We start from the raw sequence: 16,763 nt of genomic DNA on the forward strand, positions 1-16,763 counted from the left end.
AATGTGCTTGCCATATCCGTTGCATATGGTAAAGAGAAGTTATTTCTCTTTGTTGTCATCATAAGTTTCGCTATGGAAACTATTTTGACGGATACCTTCGTAGTTTAGTAGGGTACGAGTTAAACCTGGGAAGCAATAAAGCATCCCGACGTTACTCGAGTACCCACAGGGATAGTAAATACGACTCGAGTTGAGCCAACAAATACCTCATCGCGTGTCGCGATTTAAATATCTCCTTTCTCTCAATGAGAGTGGAAACATTGGACTTTCCTGAGTATAAAGTTTGTGGTGCATATGCCCACAAAGCACATATCATTTTTCATCGGATTGACTCCGGTAGAAATCTATATATAGACGTGAAGATTCTCAATATGAAAATCACTATCAGATATATAGAATACATACAAATGTATTTGTATCAAAGTGTCGATACAATATATTGTGATATACAGTATATGATGACAACAATACTTATGTTCTTATTAGAACATCGTAAATGGACATAAATTATGTTGACCACCGAGGAGATTGATAGACTAGACAAAGTCTTCAAACATGTTAGTTGATGCATATTCAACCTTCATGTTCTCCGTGCTCATAGGGTCCCGTGACTGCTGATAGTCATGTTGGAGGGATGAAGTGAGATTCAAACCTTTGCCCTTGAGATTCTTTACGCCCCAGGAATAGCTGATACAGAATAACCCGATGTTGAGACCAGGATCGATATAATGCCTTAAGATTTATAAGGCAACATATTTTTCTGTTAGCGGGGTGATTCCGACCAGAGGTGAATCCTACAGTCTTGGATTGCACACATTATTCCACGAGACACAAGAGCGATCATGATGCCCATGGCCCAGATAGGGCAGCGGTGGCCATTGAGGACGAATGCCTCAAACTCTATAGCCATATTACTTCTATGGGTAAACCAGAGATGATTAATTTACAACCAGTAAATTAAAGACCATCATGGTTGATGTTGTAATGAACTTAGCAAAATCAATGGGTATTTCAAGAAGTTATCTTGAAACCATTAGTGTGAATCTCAAATTGCTAAGTATGACATCTTGAAGATAGGGAGTAGATCTCGCAACAATAGGGAGTATAATCTGATGAAATCAGTAGATACTCACTCCTAATGCCTTATCTCATGACTTAGTAAAATGTGTGGAAGAGCACTTTGTAAAGCAATCATAATGTCGAAACGACAAAATATAGGATTTATCAATAGTCATCGATAATCTGCGTAGGCAGTAGATCCATGACTACTGTGTGATCTCAAGCATCAATTTGAAGAAATCACCTTGAATTTGCACCCGTATTTGCAAAAAATTGAAAATCTCAATTGCAAATAGACGTATTAATCTCGACATGTAGCAAACATGGAGATACATACATTCCGGAATACATCATACTCAACGGAAATACACTACTATTGTAATGAATAGTAATGATGTTGTAAACTTGATGTTCAAGTGAGAGCTTGAGTTGTATAGACCTCAAACTAAATGAGATGATGTTGTATCAAGTTGCAAGATAATTCAGCAAAGTGAATTAATATTTTGCGAGAGAAATTAGTCTCAATCGCAATGAGATTGTTTTGCGAGAGAAAAAAAATATTCTCAATCGCAAATCAGTACTCTAGAGGTACTAAATTTATCTTTGCAAGAGATAAAAACAAATCTCAATTGCAAATAATAGATGTAATGAATCTCAACATGTAAGAAACATGGAAATATATTACATCACGTTCTGAAATACAAGGTACTCTATAGAAACATAGTATTTAAGACAAATACTGGAAATAACAGGGTCAACACAGATCAACGCTACTACCTCCGTCTCGTTGAATAAGTCATTCGCGTAGTTCTAGGTTGACGATTTAACTATCTAAATATATATTATATGTGATAAAAAATATATATTTAGAAACTACATCATTGTAGAAATCTAGTGATATACTTTTCATGACATATAGCACATATTTAATTCCTCAAATCAATGACCTAGAACTACGCGAATGACTTATTCACCTAGACGGAGGTAGTAGTAAATAGCATTGTTAACAGGAGCAATTTGCAAAATCCCCGAAATTGAAGGATGATGTGCGAATATTAGCCTGGACCACTGAATCAGCCTGTTTTGCTAATTCTAGTAACTGCAGGGACCTTAGTGTAAAGAGACGAAGAGATAATGTTCTCTATCGTGATTCCCTACGTGGGCACAAATCAATCGATTTGCTTCACAGAACCACCGCCTGGATGGTTCGAGCCACGCCGGAGGGACACCACGATGTTGGTCACCGCGGACCGCGCCGACAAATCCGCGGGGTGGGGAGCAGCGTGCAGCGCCATGTGGTCGCTCTCGCGGGCGTCACCAGTGGAGAATCCTCACTGGTGAGATGCAGGCCGTAAAGCAGCGCGGCCACGGCGAGGCGCGTGAGGGCGAGGCCTCGGCGCGGACGGGTGCAGCGGCGCCAAAGGCGCGGGCGGGCGCAGCGCGCGAGGGCGAGGGGGCCGGACGCGGTGCCGTTCGCGAGCCCGAGTGCCGCGGGGCTCCGTGAGCCGGAGCGGCCGGAGTGGCCGTTCGACGGAGTCGGGGACGGCAAGCGCGGCGGCGTGGCAGCGTCGCCCGGGACACGCGCGACCGTCGGCAACCTCTGGAGCGGCACGCCGGCTTCTGCTTCAACAACCGCTGGGGTCGGAGGCTGCAGCGGCGGATCATGACGGGAAAGTCCTACTGGTGCAGGGGGCATACTACCCAGCCATGCACCGAGCACCAGACCGGCGGCGGCGGAGCCGCCAGCGCCAGGTCGATGCCCCCATCGGCCTCTAGCCTTGGTGCAGCCGGACCGGCCAGAAGCCGGGCGGGCACATCGGGCTGCACAGGCTGGTTCGACTTCGACGGCCCCGCGCCGTTCCGGTGGTTGCGACGGAGGTCCTGGCGGCGCTGGTTCCAACCTCCACGCCGGAAGCGGCGGAGGTCGCGCACACGATGCTCGAAGCGGCGGCCACGGCCATCGACGCAAAAGAGGCGAAGAAACAGGGACATCGGAACTCGAGGCATGGTTCCGTTTCTCACCTTTTCCCTGTTCTCCTTGTCTTCTCGTCGGAATTGCTCTCGCCGGAGCGCGTGCTGATAACGTGTTAAAAGAAAAGAGAGACAATTGACAAGTAGTGCAATCGCTGTTCTCATTGATTGGGTTTGTTACAATATATACATCCCGTAGGGACGCGATGATACATAAGGACACGAAGGGAGAGGCGCACAACGGCATGGCAGTTAACAAGGGGAGAATCCCTTTCAATTAAACATGTGTGTTTAATTCTAACACCAAGCATGCACGTACCAACATGTATTTAAATTCATCTGGGAGTAGTATTACTCATATTCATGCATCTTAGACCTACCATACCTCACCTGATCAACGCGCTTACACCTGATGATCCTAGCTTGAACCAATCCATCCCCTATATATTTTGACATAGTGGCATCGACGATCTTACAGCACATTCTATCGTGCAGCCATTTCTCTCTACCACTTCCTTGGATCCTATCAAATTTCTCTCTAGTGCTAACTTCTAGCTCCGATCTTTTCAGTTAGCCAGCTAGTCGGTCAACATTTAATCCATGGGGGCTAAAGTTCTTATCCTGATCACCGTGACCATGGCCATGCTCCGGATGGTGCTCAGCGCCAGTCTCACGGTGGGTGTGCCGGCCGGATCATGGGACCTGCAGACCAACTACACCATGTGGGCTTTGAGAACTAGGTTTACCATCGGCGATGAGTTCCAGTTTGAGTACTCCACCACCGTGCACAATGTGGTGGAGGTGAGAAAGGCTGGGTACGACGCCTACAACAGCTCCAGCCCCATCGCGATGTTCCTAACCAGCAACGATGTCGTCCCACTTGCAGCCATTGGGATGCGGTACTTCATTTGCGGCGTCCTAGGGCATCGCGTCGCCGGTATGAAGGTTCAAGTCAACGTGAAGTCGAAGGCAGTGTGGACAGTACGACGGTGCCGAGGGACGGGGAAGCGGCTCCGGTGCCGGTCCGAGACTATCTTAAGCTCGGCCATGACGGCTGGTATTGATCAGTCTGCGATGGCGCGACTAGGTCTGGCCTTTGTCGCGGCTGGTCTCGTGTTGTTCTATTAGTGACCGTCGATAATGGTGCTTTTTTCTTCTTAACGTGATGCGCATGCGTATTTGTGTATTATAAATTAATTCTTTTGTTAAATGTAATTTCTTCCATTATAATTGGATTGAACTTATATTCTTGCGAACCATAATCATGTGTATATAATCATGGAATAAATAAAGGGCAGTGCTAGGTGTCGGTCGGCCGTCCCAAATTTTGGTCGGCCGCGCACTAGCCGTCAGATGCAAGCTGCGTAGGCCGTCTGATTTGCCTGCTCAGCTCCTTCCTCCCCACACCTTGCACAACCTGGCCCAACACCCTTCCCCTCGCGCAGCTTGCCAGTGCCCCCCCTCCCCCCGGCAGCATCACACCTCATGTCGGCCCGGTCCCTAGCATGGCGCCATGCGGGCGAGATGCAGTATCAATGGCTTCTGCCGGGCTGACGCTCGCAATTGACACTCCCACTAGTTCGAGCAAAAACTCTCTGGTTCCAGCATTTGCATGCGCTGGTTGTAACATCTCGCCAGCAAGCCAGTGCTCACCGTCGCTGATTCGAACATGTACAGTCTCTGGTTCCAGCAAATGCGTGAGCCGGTTCCAGGAAAAGGACTTCGCATGTGGCCTGTCGGTTCCAGCAAAAATGTCCAGCTCGCGGTCATGACCGTCATAGCTACTCTGATGACTGCTTGCAACTTTTTTGTTGACGGGCCCCAACACCTCGTCAAGCTGCTAGAAGCATGCCGCCATTCGGCGCCGGTCGGCGCCGTCGCGGGAACCATGGTTGCATGGTCACCGAGGTTTTGCAGCTTTTCTCCTGCCCCATTCCAGCATCCGCACATGTCAATTCTAGCAAAAAAGATGGCCGGATGCAACATCTATTGCCATCGGGTTCCCAAGATGCACCACGGCTGGTTCCACTGTCCTCACCGACAGGTTCCAGCAAAAACCATGGCCGGATGCAGCATCGCCGTGTCCCGCTGTAGCTTTTCTCTTTGGTGAGCTTAGCTTTCCTCCGTCGTTTTTCTCTTAAGAGGGCAGATTTATGATTTTATCTTAGCAGCTATAAAGGGCATTTACTTTGACGTTATCGTATTAGAGAAAAGGGCTAAGATATGAGTAACAAAAAGGATAATATTTAGTATAAATATATTTGTCATTTAGCTTTGAATTTTCATTTACCTCGCAAATGTTACCTCTCCACGGCCGACCTTGTGAGCCTGCTTCAAATTGTTCTCTTATGAGAGTTTTCCTCTATATTTAAGGTGTACTTAGTGGTGGTGTTTGGACGTAAGTACCAGGTTGAAGCCAATGTGCCCAAGGTATAGTTCCCCACTCAGGACTGGAGAGATTACCCCTTGATATTTAGGCGCACCGCAAAATGTTGTGGTTTTAGTGTATGAAATGAAACATGGGAACTCGTGCTTAAAAAAAGAAACAAGGGCATCTCTAGGAGAAATGATGGATTTAAACCCGACACGGCCTACGTGGCTTTGCTCTCTAGGGAGCGACGTGGTGGCGGGTATTGACGGTGTACCTTGGCCCTGTGGGTGGCGAGGTGCACAGTGATGGGTGATCTTGGCGTAGCAGGCGACTTCGATGGAAGCTTTGCCCTGATCTGGATTTGGTGCTCCCATTCCGTCGTGGTGGGGTCCCCGTTAGAGCTTCCTCGATGTGGTGGGAGCTGTGGTCGAGCGAAAGCTTTGCGCTCCGGTGCCGGTGACGACAAGGCCTGCAAGTGTTGTATTCCTCTTGGGGCATCGCCTTGGACCTCTCCTTGCCATCCAACTCTCAGGGTGAAACCTTTCTTAGCTTCGGCTGATGTGGCGGTGGTGACGCTTTGTGTCGTTACCCTCCTGGGGGCGTCGCCGGTGAGGGTGGGTATTCCTCTTGCACGGTGGTGGGTTTCATGTGCTTCTTCTCGGCTGCTAGCTCGAGGAGTTTAGGCGCACTTAGTGCGTTTTTAGCGTTCTTGGCTAATATTACCGATTTTCTTTAGATCAGCTTATGAGGTTCTCCTCAATGCCTTGTATCGGGTCATTTTGTATTGGTTTGGTTGTTTATGCCTTTATCTATAAAGGGGGCAAAAGCTTGTTTCGAGAGAGAGAACGATTCGTGAAACAACTCTCCTTGATGGCCTATTACAATGGCGCACATGGTGACCGATCTTGACCAAATTCAGTCGACCAACGCCTATTACTACCCTTCTTGTATTTGTTATCCTGCCTTCTATACAATAAAGCTATGGTACGTAATTTGTGTACTCTTGAGAAAAGATGATTACGTTTTATTTTCTAATTTTTACAGTGACATACATCTTAATAAATCAATTATCGTGCGGTAGAAATATGCACGCGCGCACCAATACGTTCACAATGTTAATCAAAGATTAAGCTCAAATAATTAATGTTTAGCACGCTCGGGCACCGCATTGATAGCAGCCAGACCCAATCTACGAATTCCATCGTCACCATTATTAGATTATCATAGTATAATAGGCGAGCAAAGCATGCACGCACCAACATGTATTTAAATTCATCTGGGAGTACTATTACTCATATTCATGCATCTTAGACCTACCATACCTCACCTGGTCAACACGCTCTCACCGGGTGATCCTAGCTTGAACCAATCCACCGCCTATATATTTTGACATAGTGGCATCAACGATTGTACAACACATTCCATCGTGCAACCATTTCTCTCTACAACTTCCTTGGATCCTATCAAATTTCTCTCTAGTGCTAACTTCTAGCTCCGATCTTTTCAGTTAGCTAGTCGGTCGACATTTAATCCATGGGGGCTAAAGTTCTTATCCTGATCACCGTGGCCGTGGCCATGCTCGGAATGGTGCTCGGCGCCAGTCACACGGTGGGCGCGCCGGCCGGATCATGGGACCTGCAGACCAACTACACCCTGTGGGCTTCGGGAACTAGATTTACCATCGACGATGAGCTCCAGTTTCAGTACCCCAACATCATGCACAATGTGGTGGAGGTGAGAAAGGCTGGGTATGACGCCTGCAACAGCTCCAGCCCTATCACGACGTTCCTGACCGGCAACGATGTCGTCCCACTTGCGACCATTGGGATGCGGTACTTCATTTGCGGTGTTCCAGGGCATTGCATCGCCGGTATGAAGGTTCAAGTCAACGTGAAGTCGAAGGCAGTGCGGACAGTACAACGGTGCCGAGGGACGGGAAAGCGGCTGCGGTGCCGGTACGAGACTGTATTAAGCTCGGCCACGGCGGCTGGCATTGATCAGTCTACGGTGGCGAGGCTAGGTCTGGCCATTGTCGCGACTGGTCTCATGTTGTTCTTTTAGTGACCGACGATTGTGGTGCCTTTTCTTCTTGACGCGCCGTGCATGCTTATTTGTGTATTGTAAATCAGTTATTTTGTTAAATGTAATGTTTTCATTGTAATTGGATTTAACATATCTTCTTGCAAAACCGAACTATAATCAAGTGTTTATAATCATGGAATAAATAAAGCGTAGTGCTAGGTGCCATTTGGCCGGCCCAAATTTTGGTCGCCCGCGCACTAGTCATCAGATGCAAGTTGCGTAGGCCGGCTGATTTGGCTGCTCAGCTCCTTCCTCCCCACACCTTGCGCAACCTCGCCCAACACCCTTCCCCTCGCGCAGCTTGCCAGTGCCCCCGCCCCTCCCCCGACAACATCGCACCTCCTGTCGTGCAGGTCCCTAGCACCGCGCCACGCTGGAGAGATGCAGTATCAATGGTTTCTGCCGCTCTGATCCTCGCAATAGACACCGGCACTAGTTCCAGCAAAAACTCTCTCTGGTTCCAGCATTTGCATGCGCTGGGTGTAACATCTCGCCGGCAAGCCGGTGCTCACCATCGCTGATTCCAGCATCTACAGTCTCTGGTTCCAGCAAATGCGCGAGCCAAATTCCAGCAAAAGGACTTCACCTGTGGCCCTTCAGTTCCAGCAAAAATGCGCAGCTCGCGGTCACCACCAGCGTAGCTACTCTGATGACTGCTGGCAACTTTTCTGCCGGCGGGTCCTAGCACCTCGCCATGCTGCTAGAAGCATGCCGCCATTCGGCGTCGGTCGGCGCCGTTGTAGCTCACGGGAACCATGGTCACACGGTCGCTGAGGTTTCACAGCTTTTCTCCTGCCCCATTCGAGCATCCACACATGTCAACTACAGCAAAAAAGATGACCGGATGCAGCATCTATTGCCGTTGGGTTCCCGGGATGCACCACGGCTGGTTCCAGTGTCCTCACCAACTGGTTCCAGCGAAAACCATGGCTGCATGTAGCATCACAGTGTCCCGTTGTAGCTTTTCTCTTCGGCGAGCATAGCTTTCTTCCGTCGTTTTTCTTCAAAGATGGCACATTTATGATTTTATCCTAGGAGCTATAAGGGGCATTTACTTTTATGTCATCGTATTAGAGAAAAGGGCTAAGAGACGAGTAACAAAAAGGTAATGTTTAGTATAAATATTTTTTTTCTTTTAGCTTAGAATTGTCATTTACGTCGCAATTGTTATAACCTCTCCAGGCCGGACCTTGTGAGCCTGCTTCAAATTGTTCTCTTATGAGAGTTTTCCTCTATATTATTTAAGGTTTACTTAGTGGTAGTGTTTGGACGTAAGTACCAGGTTGAAGCCAATGTGCCCAAGGTATAGTTTCCCACTCAGGACTGCAGAGATTACCCCTTGATATTTAGGCGCACTGCAAAATGTTGTGGTTTTAGTGTATGAAATGAAACACGGGAACTCGTGCTTAAAAAAAACAAGCGCATCTCGAGGAGAAATGATGGTGATAAAAAATTCTCCCTCCGATCCATAATAAGTGTCGTGTTTTAGCTCAAATGTATAATACATATATGACAACTAATTATTAGTGGAATTACCTTTCACTACCCAAACACTAGGACCAACTATAAATCCTCTTTGCCAAATATGATTTTAGCTATATGACAACGGCGAGGGGCCCTTACCAAGCAGACCATGCAACTTTTAAATTTGGTAAACACAACATATTATCAATAGTGAATTTCCATGAATTTTGACAGTGGCATACATCTTAATTATTATTTTAGAAGAATCTTAATTAATTATATAATTATTTGACGTACCGATGTAGTACATGTGCGCACCAACACGTTCGGATTGTTTTACTAGAGAATATGTTGGATTAATTTATGTTTAGTACTCTCGTGCGGGCATCCGGATCTACCGAGGACAAGGTCCACTGATGGCTACTGATGATCTCCTAACTAATTGTTTGGACATGGTCTACTGACAATTTGGTTACTAATCCTTTTCTCCCCAGACCCGGTCTACTGACGGCTACCAATCTCATCTTCTTCATTGTTAGTTTTTCTATTAAAGCTATGGAGCCAAGCATATATAATAATATCAGTTCAGGAGATAACGTGTATGATGTTATTTTCATGCGTTTTAGATGACCTACTCTATGTCACCTAGTCAACGCGCTTACACCCGATGATCCTTTAACACATCCATCGCCTATATATGTCGACACACTGGTATCAATGATCTCACAACACCATCCATCCTGCAGCCATTTCTCTCATTAGCTTCCTTGGAGCTTGTGATCATTAGTTGATCATACAACATAACCAATTTTCTCCCTAGCGCTAACTTCCATCCCCCATCATATTTTCAGTTAGTACTACTAAGTCAGCAAGCTAGTAGATCCATATTTAATCCATGGAGACCAAAGCTCTTATTCTGATCACCGTGGCCATGACCATGCTTGGGATGGCACTCGGTGCCAGCCACACCGTAGGCGCACCGCACGGGTCATGGGACATTCAGACCAACTACTCTCAGTGGGTTTCGAGAATCAGATTCACCACCGGCGATGAGCTCAAGTTCCAGTACTCCGCCGCCGTGCACAACGTGGTGGAGGTGAGCAAAACGGGGTATGACTCCTGCAACGGCTCCAGCCCCATATCGACTTTCCCAACCGGTAATGATGTTGTTCCGCTTGCCACCATCGGGACCCGGTATTTCATCTGTGGCGTCTCCGGGCACTGCAACGCCGGCATGAAGGTCGAGGTCAACGTCAAGTCGAAAGAAGTGCGGACTGTGCAACGGTGCCGACGGACAGGGAACCGGCGTCGCTGCCAGTCCGAGACGGTACTAAGCTCAGCTATGTCGGCTGGCGTTGATCAGTCTACGGTGGCCCGACTCGGTCTGATACTTGTTGCGGCTGGTCTTATGTTGTTCTTTTAGAGTGAACAATGATTGTGGTCCTTTTTTCCTTGTTCGGTCGTAGGATGGTCCCTTTGTGTGTTAAATTCAATTCTTTTGTTAATTTTAATTGCATTCATTATAATTGGATTCAACATATCTTGTTTGCAAAAACCCAAATAATAACCAAGCGTGTAACCATGAAATAAATTTATCAAAGATGTGTTGAGTGCAATGCATTACATCCATCCATTATATACAACATAAATTCAGGGCAGAGCTAAATTCATCTAGATAAGTAACATGATTTTTAAGACGAAACAGTGGGGTAAACACCCACTGCAACATTTTATATTATTGGGAAGTGTATGTACACACTGGTTTGAGATGAGCCTGAAAAGAAGATAAATGAAGAAATCAAACCCTAACAAACTGAGCCAAAAAAAGAAGAAACAGAAATTACAAGGCTTCAGCTCGTCAAGCTTTGAAAGCATTGCCATATTTCGTTTTCATCTTGTGTCCTAAAATCAGCTCGCCAAGAAATAGAAATTACAAGAGTTCAGATCGCCAAGCCCTTGTTCATCCTGTTACCATCAAGCTAACATCATCAGCTCGGGACCCCTTACCCGAGATCCACCGGATTTAACCCCGACACGGGCTACGTGGCTTTGCTCTCTAGGGAGCGACGTGGTGGCGGGTGTTGACGGTGTACCTTGGCCCTGTGAAGGTGCACGGTGATGGGTGATCTTGGCATAGCAGGCGACTTCGATGGAAGCTTTGCCCTGATCTGGATTTGGTGCTCCCATTCCGTCGTGGTGGGGTCCCCGTTAGAGCTTCCTCGATGTGGTGGGAGCTGTGGTCGAGCGAAAGCTTTGCGCTCCGGTGCCGGCGGCGACAAGGCCTGCGGGTGTTGTATTCCTCTTGGGGCATCGCCTTGGACCTCTCCTTGCCGTCCAACTCTCAGAGTGAAACCTTTCTTAGCTTCGGCTGATGCGGCGGCGGTGACGCTTTGTGTCGTTACCCTCCTGGGGGCGTCGCTGGTGAGGGTGGGTCTTCCTCTTGCACGGTGGTGGGTTTCATGTGCTTCTTCTCGGCTGCTAGCTCGAGGAGTTTAGGTGCACTTAGTGTGTTTTTAGTGTTCTTGGCTAATATTACCGATTTTCTTTAGATCAGCTTATGAGGTTCTCCTCAATGCCTTGTATCGGGTCATTTTGTATTGGTTTGGTTGTTTATGCCTTTATCTATAAAGGGGGCGAAAGCTTGTTTCGAGAGAGAGAACGATTCGTGAAACAACTGTCCTTGATGGCCTATTACAATGGCGCGCATGGTGACCGATCTTGACCAAATTCAGTCGACCAACGCCTATTACTACCCTTCTTGTATTTATTATCCTGCCTTCTATACAATAAAGCTATGGTACGTAATTTGTGTACTCTTGAGAAAAGATGATTACGTTTTATTTTCTAATTTTATAGTGACATACATCTTAATAAATCAATTATCGTGCGGTAGAAATATGCACGCGCGCACCAATACGTTCATAATGTTAATCAAAGATTAAGCTCAAATAATTAATGTTTAGCACGCTCGGGCACCGGATTGATAGCAGCCAGACCCAATCTACGAATTCCATCGTCACAATTATTAGATTATCATAGTATAATAGGCGAGCAAAGCATGCACGCACCAACATGTATTTAAATTCATCTGGGAGTACTATTACTCATATTCATGCCTCTTAGACCTACCATACCTCACCTGGTCAACACGTTCTCACCGGGTGATCCTAGCTTGAACCAATCCATCGCCTATATATTTTGACGTAGTGGCATCAACGATCTTACAACACATTCCATCGTGCAACCATTTCTCTCTGCAACTTCGTTGGATCCTATCAAATTTCTCTCTAGTGCTAACTTCTAGCTCCGATCTTTTCAGTTAGCTAGTCGGTCGACATTTAATCCATGAGGGCTAAAGTTCTTATCCTGATCACCGTGGCCGTGGCCATGCTCGGGATGGTGCTCGGCGCCAGTCACACGGTGGGCGCGCCGGCCGGATCATGGGACCTGCAGACCAACTACACCCTGTGGGCTTCGAGAACTAGATTTACCATCGGCGATGAGCTCCAGTTTCAGTACTCCACCACCGTGCACAATGTGGCGGAGGTGAGAAAGGCTGGGTATGACGCCTGCAACAGCTCCAGCCCCATCGCGACGTTCCTGACCGGCGATGATGTCGTCCCACTTCCAGCCATTGGGACGCGGTACTTCATTTGCGGCGTTCCAGGGCATTGCATCGCCGGTATGAAGGTTCAAGTCAACGTGAAGTCGAAGGCAGTGCGGACAGTACAACGGTGCCGAGGGACGCGAAAGCGGCTGCGGTGCCAGTACGAGACTGTATTAAGCTCGGCCACGGCGGCTGGCATTGATCAGTCTGCGGTGGCGCGGCTAGGTCTGGTCATTGTCGCGACTGGTCCCATTTTGTTCTTTTAGCGACCGACGATTTTGGTGCTTTTTCTTCTTGACGCGCTCGTGCATGCTTATTTGTGTATTGTAAATCAGTTCTTTTGTTAAATGTAATGTTTTCATTATAATTGGATTTAACATATCTTCTTGCAAAACCGAACTATAATCAAGTGTTCATAATCATGGAATAAATAAAGCGTTGTGCTAGGTGCCATTCGGCCGGCCCAAATTTTGGTCGCCCGCGCACTAGTCATCAGATGCAAGTTGCGTATGCCGGCTGATTTGGCTGCTCAGCTCCTTCCTCCCCACACCTTGCGCAGCCTCGCCCAACACCCTTCCCTCGCGCAGCTTGCCAGTGCCCCCGCCCCTCCCCCGACAACATCGCACCTCCTGTCGTGCAGGTCCCTAGCACCGCGCCACGCTGGAGAGATGCAATATCAATGGTTTCTGCCGCTCTGATCCTCGCAATAGACACTGGCACTAGTTCCAGCAAAAACTCTCTCTGGTTCCAGCATTTGCATGCGCTGGGTGTAACATCTCGCCAGCAAGCCGGTGCTCACCGTCGCTGATTCCAGCATCTACAGTCTCTGGTTCCAGCAAATGCGCGAGCCGATTCCAGCAAAAGGACTTCACCTGTGGCCCGTCGGTTCCAGCAAAAATGCGCAGCTCGCGGTCACCACCAGCGTAGCTACTCTGATGACTGCTTGCAACTTTTTTGCCGGCGGGTCCCAGCACCTCGCCATGCCGCTAGAAGCATGCCTCCATTCGGCGTCGGTCGGCGCCGTTGTAGCTCGCGGGAACCATGGTCACATGGTCGCTGAGGTTTCACAGCTTTTCTCCTGCCCCATTCGAGCATCCACACATGTCAACTCCAGCAAAAAAGATGACCGGATGCAGCATCTATTGCCGTTGGGTTCCCGAGATGCACCACGGCTGGTTCCAGTGTCCTCACCAACTGGTTCCAGCAAAAACCATGGCTGCATGTAGCATCACAGTGTCCCGTTGTAGCTTTTCTCTTCGGCGAGCATAGCTTTCTTCTGTCGTTTTTCTCAAAGATGGCACATTTATGATTTTATCTTAGGAGCTATAAGGGGCATTTACTTTTATGTCATCGTATTAGAGAAAAGGGCTAAGAGACGAGTAACAAAAAGGTAATGTTAGTATAAATATTTTTTTCATTTAGCTTAGAATTGTCATTTACGTCGCAAATGTTATAACCTCTCCAGGCCGGACCTTGTGAGCCTGCTTCAAATTGTTCTCTTATGAGAGTTTTCCTCTATATTATTTAAGGTTTACTTAGTGGTAGTGTTTGGACGTAAGTACCAGGTTGAAGCCAATGTGCCCAAGGTATAGTTCCCCACTCAGGACTGCAGAGATTACCCCTTGATATTTAGGCGCACTGCAAAATGTTGTGGTTTTAGTGTATGAAATGAAACATGGGAACTCGTGCTTAAAAAAAGAAACAAGGGCATCTCGAGGAGAAATGATGGTGATAAAAAATTCTCCCTCCGATCCATAATAAGTGTCATGGTTTAGCTCAAATGTATAATACATATATGACAACTAATTATTAGTGGAATTACCTTTCACTACCCAAAAACTAGGACCAACTATAAATCCTCTTTGCCAAATATGATTTTAGCTATATGACAACGGCGAGGGGCCCTTACCAAGCAGATCATGCAACTTTTAAATTTGGTCAACACAACATATTATCAATAGTGAATTTCCATGAATTTTGACAGTGGCATACATCTTAATTATTATTTTAGAAGAATCTTAATTAATTATATAATTATTTGAGTACCGATGTAGTACATGTGCGCACCAACACGTTCGGATTGTTTAACTAGAGAATATGTTGGATTAATTTATGTTTAGTACGCTCGTGCGGGCATCCGGATCTACCAAGGACAAGGTCCACTGATGGCTACTGATGATCTCCTAACTAATTGTTTGGACATGGTCTACTCACAATTTGGTTACTAATCCTTTTCTCCCCAGACCCGGTCTACTGACGGCTACCAATCTCATCTTCTCCATTGTTATTTTTCTGTTAAAGCTATGGAGCCAAGCATATATAATAATATCAGTTCAGAAGATAACGTGTACGATGTTATTTTCATGCATTTTAGACGACCTACTCTATGTCACCTAGTCAACGCGCTTACACCCGATGATCCTTTAACACATCCATCGCCTATATATGTCGACACACTGGTATCAATGATCTCACAACACCATCCATCCTGCAGCCATTTCTCTCATTTGCTTCCTTGGAGCTTGTGATCATTAGTTGATCAGACAACATAACCAATATTCTCCCTAGCGCTAACTTCCATCCCCCATCATATTTTCAGTTAGTACTACTAAGTCAGCAAGCTAGTAGATCCATATTTAATCCATGAAGACCAAAGCTCTTATTCTGATCACCGTGGCCATGACCATGCTTGGGATGGCACTCGGTGCCAGCCACACCGTAGGCGCACCGCACGGGTCATGGGACATTCAGACCAACTACTCTCAGTGGGTTTCGAGAATCAGATTCACCACCGGCGATGAGCTCAAGTTCCAGTACTCCGCCGCCGTGCACAACGTGGTGGAGGTGAGCAAAACGGGGTATGACTCCTGCAACGGCTCCAGCCCCATATCGACTTTCCCGACCGGTAATGATGTTGTTCCGCTAGCCACCGCCGGGACCCGGTATTTCATCTGTGGCGTCTCCGGGCACTGCAACGCCGGCATGAAGGTCGAGGTCAACGTCTAGTCGAAAGAAGTGCGGACTGTGCAACGGTGCCGACGGACAGGGAACCGGCGTCGCTGCCAGTCCGAGACGGTATTAAACTCAGCTACGTCGGCTGGCGTTGATCAGTCTACGGTGGCCCGACTCGGTCTGATAGTTGTTGCGGATGGTCTTATGTTGTTCTTTTAGAGTGAACGATGATTGTGGTCCTTTTTTCCTTGTTCGGTCGTAGGATGGTCCCTTTGTGTATTAAATTCAATTCTTTTGTTAATTTTAATTGCATTCATTATAATTGGATTCAACATATCTTCTTTGCAAAAGCCCAAATAATAACCAAGCGTGTAACCATGAAATAAATTTATCAAAGATGTGTTGAGTGCAATGCATTACATCCATCCTTTATATACAACATAAATTCAGGCAGAGCTAAACTCATCTAGATAAGTAACATGATTTTTAAGGCGAAACAGTGGGGTAAACACCCACTGCAACATTTTATATTATTAGGAAGTGTATGTACACACTGGTTTGAGATGAGCCTGAAAAGAAGATAAATGAAGAAAACAAACCCTAACAAACTGAGCCAAAAAAAGAAGAAATAGAAATTACAAGGCTTCAGCTCGTCAAGCTTTGAAAGCATTTCCATATTTCGTTTTCATCTTGTGTCCTAAAATCAACTCGCCAAGAAATAGAAATTACAAGAGTTCAGATCGCCAAGCCCTTGTTCATCCTGTTACCATCAAGCTAACATCATCAGCTCGGGACCCCTTACCCCAGATCCGCCGGATTTAACCCCAACACGGGCTACGTGGCTTTGCTATCTAGGGAGCGACGTGGTGGCGGGTGTTGACGGTGTACCTTGGCCCTGTGAAGGTGCACGGTGATGGGTGATCTTGGCATAGCAGGCGACTTCGATGGAAGCTTTGCCCTGATCTGGATTTGGTGCTCCCATTCCGTCGTGGTGGGGTCCCCGTTAGAGCTTCCTCGATGTGGTGGGAGCTGTGGTCGAGCGAAAGCTTTGCGCTCCGGTGCCGGCGGCGACAAGGCCTGCGGGTGTTGTATTCCTCTTGGGGCATCGCCTTGGACCTCTCCTTGCCGTCCAACTCTCAGGGTGAAACCTTTCTTAGCTTCGGCTGATGCGGCGGCGGTGATGCTTCGTGTCGTTACCCTCCTGGGGGCGTCGCTGGTGAGGGTGGGTCTTCCTCTTGCACGGTGGTGGGTTTCATG

General features: G+C 47.2%; 4 protein-coding genes across 4 annotated transcripts; all 4 read left to right on the forward strand.

The window, feature by feature from the left end:
- The first annotated feature begins 2,931 nt into the window (after window positions 1–2,931).
- Window positions 2,932–4,175, forward strand: LOC119308831 (uclacyanin 1-like). The gene has a single exon (XM_037584996.1). The coding sequence runs from the start codon at window positions 3,631–3,633 to the stop codon at window positions 4,156–4,158; it is 528 nt and encodes a 175-aa protein (XP_037440893.1). The 5' UTR covers window positions 2,932–3,630; the 3' UTR covers window positions 4,159–4,175.
- Window positions 4,176–6,934: 2,759 nt separating this feature from the next.
- Window positions 6,935–7,462, forward strand: LOC119308840 (uclacyanin 1-like). Its single transcript, XM_037585006.1, has one exon. It carries the CDS (start codon window positions 6,935–6,937, stop codon window positions 7,460–7,462), a length of 528 nt encoding a protein of 175 aa, XP_037440903.1.
- A 2,269-nt stretch (window positions 7,463–9,731) lies between these two features.
- On the forward strand, window positions 9,732–10,379 carry LOC119308850 (uclacyanin 1-like). The gene has a single exon (XM_037585019.1). It carries the CDS (start codon window positions 9,843–9,845, stop codon window positions 10,368–10,370), a length of 528 nt encoding a protein of 175 aa, XP_037440916.1. The 5' UTR covers window positions 9,732–9,842; the 3' UTR covers window positions 10,371–10,379.
- A 1,878-nt stretch (window positions 10,380–12,257) lies between these two features.
- Window positions 12,258–15,625, forward strand: LOC119308857. Its single transcript, XM_037585027.1, has 2 exons — window positions 12,258–12,810; window positions 15,266–15,625. The coding sequence occupies exons 1-2, from the start codon at window positions 12,293–12,295 to the stop codon at window positions 15,558–15,560; spliced, it is 813 nt and encodes a 270-aa protein (XP_037440924.1). The 5' UTR covers window positions 12,258–12,292; the 3' UTR covers window positions 15,561–15,625.
- The last annotated feature ends 1,138 nt before the right edge of the window (window positions 15,626–16,763 follow it).

Source organism: Triticum dicoccoides, chromosome 1B, assembly GCF_002162155.2.
Source record: "Triticum dicoccoides isolate Atlit2015 ecotype Zavitan chromosome 1B, WEW_v2.0, whole genome shotgun sequence".
NCBI lineage: Eukaryota > Viridiplantae > Streptophyta > Magnoliopsida > Poales > Poaceae > Triticum > Triticum dicoccoides.

What these genes read in the sequence shown, in the direction of transcription:
- LOC119308857 (XM_037585027.1), top strand. Translation starts at nt 12,293, where the DNA reads ATGAGGGCTAAAGTTCTTATCCTGATCACCGTGGCCGTGGCCATGCTC. An exon ending in GTCGCGACTGGTCCCATTTT is followed by an intron (nt 12,811 to 15,265) that starts GTTCTTTTAGCG and finishes ACTCGGTGCCAG; the next exon opens with CCACACCGTAGGCGCACCGC.
- LOC119308831 (XM_037584996.1), top strand. Translation starts at nt 3,631, where the DNA reads ATGGGGGCTAAAGTTCTTATCCTGATCACCGTGACCATGGCCATGCTC.
- LOC119308840 (XM_037585006.1), top strand. Translation starts at nt 6,935, where the DNA reads ATGGGGGCTAAAGTTCTTATCCTGATCACCGTGGCCGTGGCCATGCTC.
- LOC119308850 (XM_037585019.1), top strand. Translation starts at nt 9,843, where the DNA reads ATGGAGACCAAAGCTCTTATTCTGATCACCGTGGCCATGACCATGCTT.